Source organism: Pan paniscus, chromosome 9 (assembly GCF_029289425.2).
Source record: "Pan paniscus chromosome 9, NHGRI_mPanPan1-v2.0_pri, whole genome shotgun sequence".
In the NCBI taxonomy this organism is placed as follows: Eukaryota; Metazoa; Chordata; class Mammalia; order Primates; family Hominidae; genus Pan; species Pan paniscus.
Genome location: NC_073258.2, coordinates 46,128,372 through 46,136,332, shown reverse-complemented (window position 1 = coordinate 46,136,332; position 7,961 = coordinate 46,128,372). Strand labels below are relative to the sequence as shown.

Below are 7,961 nucleotides of genomic sequence, written 5' to 3'. Positions count from 1 at the left end.
TTCATATTTCTTAGAGAAACAAGCTGTGCTCATTTTTTGTTTGTTTGTTTTTTGTTTTTTAAAAGGGCAGGGGGACTACAATGCCAGGAGCCAGAGAGCTTGTCAGAGAACAGCCTGGCCAGGCATGGTGCTCCATCTGAGTGCCGAGTCAGAGCGTGCCCAGCCTTTGGCATTTTCCTATGATCATGGACAGCATCAATCTTACAGCCTGGAATGGAAACAGGATAAAAAGCAAGAAGGCACTGTACCTTTCCCCCACTGGCAGACAGAGAAACTCTAACTCTCCCGCCCTATTTTCATCCATTTAAATTCATTTCCTTTCTCTCAGGTTTTCTGTATCTTGGTTTGGAATGAATCTGGTACACGGCTCCTGAGTCAAGAGGTCAAGAAGACACGTGGTTTTATGATGCAACAATGGGCAGCCACTCTGTTTTGTTTTGGGAACCTCAGTGACATCACAGACTAACCCTTGTACCTTGGGACCTTGTACGTAAGAAAACATTGAGTCAGAAGAGAGCGTTAGTCATAGGGCTACTGAAACACAAGGTGACGAGAACTATTAGGCAATTGAGTGCATTCCCTGCAGGGCTGCTCCCACTTCTATCTGACTTGGGTCTAGATGACTCAAGTGATTCCCGAGGGGAAAATAATCTATGTGGAACAGCTGTCATGAGCAGGCCTTCTGCTGCTCTTCAGCCTCAATTTCAGCCTGCTACTTCCCGTGACATCATTCAGTGATTCCTCCCTTTAAGGGGACAGTTTTCTCTTGTATTACAGGTGACTGCTTGAAGGTGGCTAGACGAGAGCATACTGCCACCACTCTTTATTTGGAGGCCTGTAACCTGTCTTGAGTGTGTCGCAGGAAGACTCAGTTACAGTGTTCCCTGAATATGTAGCTTTCCATTACAATAGTATGCAAGCCAAGATGAAACCACCTCTGTTTGGGTTTCAGCAGCTGTCTGCCTACGGAAGGCTCCAGAGTCCCTGACGCATATTTATATCTCCACTTCACTGAAGTCACAAGGAACAAACACGTGAGATTTTCTTTTCCCCAGAGGCACAAGTCCATTCATATTTCTTCAAATGAAGGCGGGGCGTGTGGGGGGCGGAGGAGGGCAGGAGGAAAACTGCTTATGAACAAAATCATCCATGAGCACTGCCACATAGATTTTAATTTGCCTAAAGATGATAGCGATTTTGAGCTGTGGTTAGGGATAACTGTTCCCACAGTAGACCTATTACCAACATGAGTTGCTGGCTTTCATTTAATAGGACTCCAAGCTGGCAAACAAACCCCACCATCTTCCCAACAGCCACATCATGAGATCTAGCAGCACCAGCCTCTTGAAGTGGCTTCTCAGTGGAAGGTTTGCTCCGTTTCAGTGAAGCTTCTCTCTCAAAGCTCTGACGTCACCAGGGTGCCCCTCGAGGGTCTGGATAGACTGTCCGAAAGGTCAGGTTCACTCTCGGTTCTCTAGAGTGGTATTCTTTGGGCACTCGATGCTAAATGGAAATACACATAACTCTGACATAAATACACACATACACACTTTTAGTTCAAAGCGACTTAAAACTTATTCATGAGAATACAGAAATATTTCCATCTCATCCCCCTTAAATGAGTAGTAAGCTCTTTGAAGTCTTGTGGAGAAAGGTCCCTTCTTTGAAACAAATTTCCATCCCCAGCCCCACTGTGCTATGCCAGCACCTCTGAAGTGAGATATTTTCATCTTTTCTAATTGTTGCTGTTCCTCTCAGACACCTGCCATTTCCCAAATCTCATAAAACATACAAATGGATGAGACCAAAGAGAGGCATGAGATTCCATTCTTATGGTAAGTGTTTTGACATTAACATGGGCACCTTAGAAATGATCTGGCCTAAAAATGGCATGGCCTAGCTGCAGAGCTGTGTATTCCAATAAGATAGTCACCAGCTACCCTGAAGCTATTTAAATTTAAGTTAATTAAAATTAAATTAAAAACTCAGTTCTTTATAGCATGCAAGCCACATTTTAAGAAGTCAGTCATATGTGGCTAGTGACTACTACAATAGGCAGCACAGATACTGAACACTTTCATCATCACAGAAAGTTCTACCGGACACACTAGTGTCCACCTGGATTGTCAGTAGTAGCAAAACTCCTTGGAAAGAATGTCAGCTCATTCCCTCTTGCTCGTTGTAAAAGCAGCTTGCTTTTTCACCATGTCTACTTAGAAATAGTCCTCAGAGTCAGGAAACTGCCTCCACATGAAAGCAGATTCATATTACTTGCAGATCCTCACCTGCCAGTCAGCTTGTGTCGCTCCTTCCATGATTAACAAGGTCCCATGATCCAAGGGTATCTTCACTCTTTCCACATATGTGTAGTCTCCATTCTCTTCCTAGAAAACAGCATTTGTTGTGATAAATTTTTTGCCTGTGTAATCAAGATGCAACAGAACCTGACAGAGGTCAAAAAAAATGGAAACCTCTGCTCAGCCAGACTGTGGGAATCCATATATAGCTCTGTCATTTGGCAGCTGCTTGACTGTTGGCAAGTTACCTCATCTCTCTGTACCCTGACTTACTCATTTGTGAAATGGGGAGGATGACAGTGACTGCCACCTAGGGCTATGGTGAGCCTCCATTGATAGAATATGTGTAAATCCCTTGAAGATTGGCATGCAGTAAGTGCTAGCTATTAGTGTCATCATCATAATCCAAAATGCAGAAAAGCCCATTCTGGCCTAAGAAGGAAATAAAAGTCACCTGTACAAGAATTCTTTACATCTGACTGATGTTGTGCTCTACATTTTGACATACTCAGTGTGGGGAAAATGTCCTTTTAACCAAGATTTGATGCGATGACTTCCTTCACCTTTTCACAATGTATGCTAATTTACTAATTGGCACCTATAGTCTCAATTCTTCTCATGGCTACTATGGAGTTTTGGAGACATATTCCTGCCTCTTTGCAGAACAGACAACAGCAAGATTTTCTCAAAGGGAGCTCTGGCTTGACCAAAACAGTGCTGTCAAACTGAGATTGGCTGTTTACATCTTTGAGGATGGATCACGACTCCTGTACACTTAGGATACAAATGCCTTGTATTTACACAGAGAGCTCAAAAGCAATTTATGTCCAATATTCTCAGGAGTCTTCAGAGCATAAGCTGCAAAGCAATTAACTGGTAGTGTGGCTCCTCCACAGCTGAAAACCAGGAGCATTAAACAACTTCTGTGCTCACAGCAACAAAGAGCATGTCAAGTGCTGAGACTGGGACAGATCTGAGCTTCCTGATTTCTTCACCTCCATTCTGGGCAGAACTGATGGGTCTATTCATTCATCTGCTTCACTTCCGATAGAAAGGGTTACATTTGGGTTACTGCAGGATTGATTTCAGTGCAAACTGTGTTTATGTTTATTACTGTATGGGTGCTTCTGAGAACTTAACTGTTTACAAAGATTTTCCCCAGGAAAATCAAAATCAAAACAATCATGAACTTGCATAAACAGTCTAAGTTCCAGGCCCCAACTTTTGGCAGTAACTTTGTCAAGCATAGTCATAATTTTTATAGACAGAAGATAGAAGCAATGTTTAAAATAACTTTGGTTTCAGTGATTGATTTTAATTGTGTCTGCCACCTTTTCTCTTCCAGTAATAAGTGGGCACCAAAACATTTACCTTTGACCCCTCAGACAACCAGAGGGCAGTGGGAAGGTGACCCTGCCCTCACTGCAGCCCAGCTCCATCTCAGAAAAGCAAAAGGCTGCTCTGATTTTTAAAAAAAAAATCCAGACAGAGGAGACACATGTCCTACTGGGGAAAAGATATCCGGAGGGAGTGCACTGACCATGAGATTAGACAGTCCAAGGCTCCTTAATTTAGGCTGTATAGTCAGCTATCAGATCAAGGTTCAACACAGCTAGAAGCAGAAGAATTTCTGCTACCCTCTACATAATCAGAGAGTGCAACATGGGCTTAATCTACAAATCAAGTACAGACACTAAGGAGAATAAAATAAAGTAGAAAGGAAAGACACTTAACCACAACATGAAGGCAATTCTGAGATGAAGATCTCTTAGAACATTAAAAACACTGTTGGGGAGAAGGAGGTGCTAGATCAGTGGAAGAGAATAGGTAAACACTATAGTTCCACCTGGAAACATGAAGCAGGAATCCACCTCGCAAGTGAAAGAGAATTCCGAAATGTATCAGCACTGATGGAAAGGGATGTTCAACGATCACATTTCACATACTGTTCCTAAGATCTGAACTTTTCAAATGAGAGAAAGTCTCAGGTTGGTTTTGAACACATTACATTCAACATAACCATTAGTCATACCAAAAAGCAGACAAGGGTGAGCCTTTGTTTGGGAGGGAGCCACTCGAATCAGTCCACAAAGGAGACACCCTTACACAGTGTACCCTCTGTGAGAAGTGATATCATTCTTCGCTGCTTGTTATTTATTCCTTCTAAGATCTTTGACTTAGAAGATGCATTCCTAATTTGCAGAAGGAGACAGACAGGAAAGAGGGCAAGGGATCCTACTAATGCAACACAGAGCTCACAAATGCATCCTTCCCTCGAGGCCAGAGTGGCAACAGACCATAGAGCCACCCTTCAACTGAAGCAAGATGCATGGAGACTGTTTCCACTTAGGAGTCAGATAAAAGGCCAGAGGAACCCACATGGCTGTGCATAAAGGCTCCAGTTGATAAATGGATAAGCAACAGTGGAAACACAGGTCAGACTGTTTAGAAGAGTGCCTTCCTAGTCATTAAGCGTGGTTAAGTTACCCAAACACATCTCTGTAGCCCTTTTGATTTACTCAGGGTTTTCTTCAAAACAAAACAAAACACACCCCCCAAAACCGGGGCTAAGGATAAAATTTTCCATCACTCATCCTGGTTAAAAGCAGCTTTTAGGGTCACACTCAAGCTACAGGGTGGGTTTTGTTATTGATATTCTTGGTTTTCCAAATACTTGAAACCCTACAAGTACAAGGAAAAAGCGAAAAACATGTATTTTTATATTAATGCTGATCAACATTCTCATTCCTCCAACCGCAGCCAGTTCATTTGAAGGCTTAATTATGCTTTTCTAAAGCTTCTCACAACTCTTACCTCCACCTCACCAACATATCCTATTCAGTTTCCTTTAAGAAAATGCTATTTGGGGTGAAAAAATCTGGATGTATTTACTGTTATGTCATTATTAACCATCCAACAGATGGGAAACCTAAACATTTTTCTTTCCATTGGAAAGGTAATTCATACTGTATGAGATCTGGAGTTTTCTTAAAATCATCCCTTTCTTGTCCTAAAAGAATGCCTTAGAAATTACAAACAATCATCAATGCTTTAAAATCATCATACAGGTTTTCCTTCTAGAATATAAAAAGTAACATAAGTTTACTAAAGTAAATTATGCACTTGTAATTATTTATTCAACCTCTGCTCTTATAAACTCCATGAGGGAAAGTTTATGTGGTCTTCCTGTTAAGAAACATTCTCAGTGCCTATCACACATATGAATAAATATGTACTGAATGACTGAGGAAGAGTACACAGAAAATGTAGAAAATCGCCTGTAATCCTATCATCCAGAGTTTATACAACATACACACAGAGTCTTCCAGATATACAATTGTGTGTACTCCATTTTTAATATTTTATTGAGCATTTTTCTATATCTTTAAATATACATTTCAAAAATATGGTTATAGAATATTCCTTTGTATGAACATATCCTTCCTTTAAACTCACAAATACCTTTTGACCACCTGTATATATCAGGCATTATGCTAGTACTAAGGATGGAGCAGTAAGGAGCACATGGTTGGAGATTGATTTTCATACACCAGTATTTTTTTTTAAAAAGAGGGAAAATAAATAAAAAGCTGCTGCAAGCAGATTTTTGGGCAAAACATTTCTGCATATATTTCTAGGATATATTCTTAAAAAATGGAATTACTGGAGCCAAGTGTATGAACTTTAAGGCACTTGATTTATATTACCAAACTGCTTTCTTGAGAAGGCTGCAGCAATCTATAATCTCACCAGGAAAACATGACAGTACCTATCTTCTGGCTGAACATTATCAACTGACAATAACGAAAAACAATTAGGGGAGAAATGACAACTCATTCAAACTTAGAGATCTTGGATTACAAGCCAAGTTCTTTTTTTTTTTTTTTTTTGAGACAGAGTCTCACTCTGTCACCCAGGCTGGAGTGCAGTGGTGTGATCTCGGCTCACTGCAACCTCCACCTCCTGGGTTCAAGCGATTCTTGTGCCTCAGCCTCCCGAGTAGCTGGGATTACAGGTGCCTGCCACCATGCCTGGCTAATTTTTTTGTATTTTTAGTAGAGATAGGGTTTCACCATGTTGGCCAGGCTGGTCTTGAACTCCTGGGCTCAAGTGATCCACCTGCCTCGGCCTCCCAAAGTGCTGGGATTACAGGTGTGAGCCACCACACCCAGCCCAAGTTCAACTTTTATTTTTTTCATTCTGTTTGCTGTTTGTGTTTCTTCTGCTGTGAACACTCTCTGTTCATGTCCTTTGTCCATTGTTCTATGGGGGTGTTAACACTGTTTTCTTATTGATCTACAACCACAGATATTAAGGCATTTGTTTGTCATACTTTTTGCAAATGCTTTTCTCATTTGCTATTTGCCTTTTAACTGTACTTATGGTATTTAACATGGAATAGCTCAAAAATTTTAGAGTCAACTCTACTGACCTTTCTTTGGCTCATCTTCATGATTTTTATGCTTAGAAAGTCTTTTCCCATCCTGAGGAAAGTTAAATATACAACTGCATTTCCTTTTAGTTTTTTTTTTTAAGAGTTTACATTTTTTAGATTTAACTCTTTAATCTACATGGAGTTTGTTTTTTGGTGGTGGTTGGGTTATTCTTTTTTTTCCATGCTTCTTTTTATAACAGTTTCCAGGTACTTAAACCAAAGCATCCTGCTAGACTTCCTCCACAAGATCTACGATGGCATGTGCTCAGGTGCCAGGCACATCAGGCACTCTATATCCGTTATTGCTAATCCTCACTACAACCTTGTAAGGGAAGCAAGGAAGGTGATATTATCCATTTTATCATAAGCAAAGGGAGCTGGAGGGAAAATATTTCTCTAAGGCAAAAGCTAGCAGGAGGGCAGGCTAGCATTTGAATGTAGATTGGCCCAGCTCTAAAGCCCTATTCTTTCCACTATACTCTGCTCTCCAAAGTAAGCTCTATTCCTTCTGAAATCCTAATATTTCCTGTCCTGATTATATGGCACCCTGACTATACTGTAGGGGTCACAAACACCAGCAAGTAGCGTAAGTGAGAGGTGTGGGCTGGGTGCAGCACAGGGAGGAGAGGGACCCATGCAGAACCAGGGGCCTGCAGAAAGGTGGTGGCTGCTCTGCCAATGAGCCATTTCAGATCACTGTTCCCCCAGTGCTGCCCCCTCTTCTGGGTTTTCCAGGGAAGCTGACAAGTGGGATTTTTATGTGAAATTTCCTGAGTTATAAATTTTCGCAATTAATTCAGTGTCTTTAAAAACATTGGGCAATTTAAACAAGTCTGAGGGCCAGATTCGGCTCCAGGGTTGCCCAGCTATGCTGCTGATGGGTCCATGACATGACTGCCTTCTTTGATTCCCTTGTCAGTCACCTTAGCAGACTTGTAAGCGTCTAAGACCGTTGTCATCTGATGTGCTTCTTGCATCCCCTTTGCCATTCCATGTAGTAGTGCCTGAGAGATGCTCAGGACACAAGTGCTACTTCATCTTCAAATATCATCTTCCTTTACTGAATTAAATCTAGAGGTAGAAACTGTGGGGAAATATCAAATACACGTACAATTGCTTTTAGTTAGCAACTGATTGTAGCATAGGCTCCTCCAAGGTTTCAAGCAATGGACAGAGTTTTAAATTATAGTGGATTTGTTTAATTTATTATTTGATAGTAATCTGAATAA

General features: G+C 41.1%; 1 protein-coding gene across 4 annotated transcripts in view; it reads right to left on the bottom strand.

Annotated features, from left to right (window-relative positions):
* Window positions 1-1,146: 1,146 nt before the first annotated feature.
* Window positions 1,147-7,961, bottom strand: part of ALKBH3 (alkB homolog 3, alpha-ketoglutarate dependent dioxygenase) — a 39,521-nt gene continuing 32,706 nt past the window's right edge. For all 4 annotated transcript variants that reach the window (XM_008960294.4, XM_003808214.6, XM_034932424.3 and 1 more), the window contains 2 exons: window positions 2,286-2,384; window positions 1,147-1,503 (listed from right to left, as the gene is read on the bottom strand). In XM_008960294.4, coding sequence (XP_008958542.1) covers window positions 1,411-1,503; window positions 2,286-2,384 — 192 coding nt within the window. In that variant the 3' untranslated portion in view covers window positions 1,147-1,410. The remainder of the gene's footprint in view (window positions 1,504-2,285; window positions 2,385-7,961) is intronic.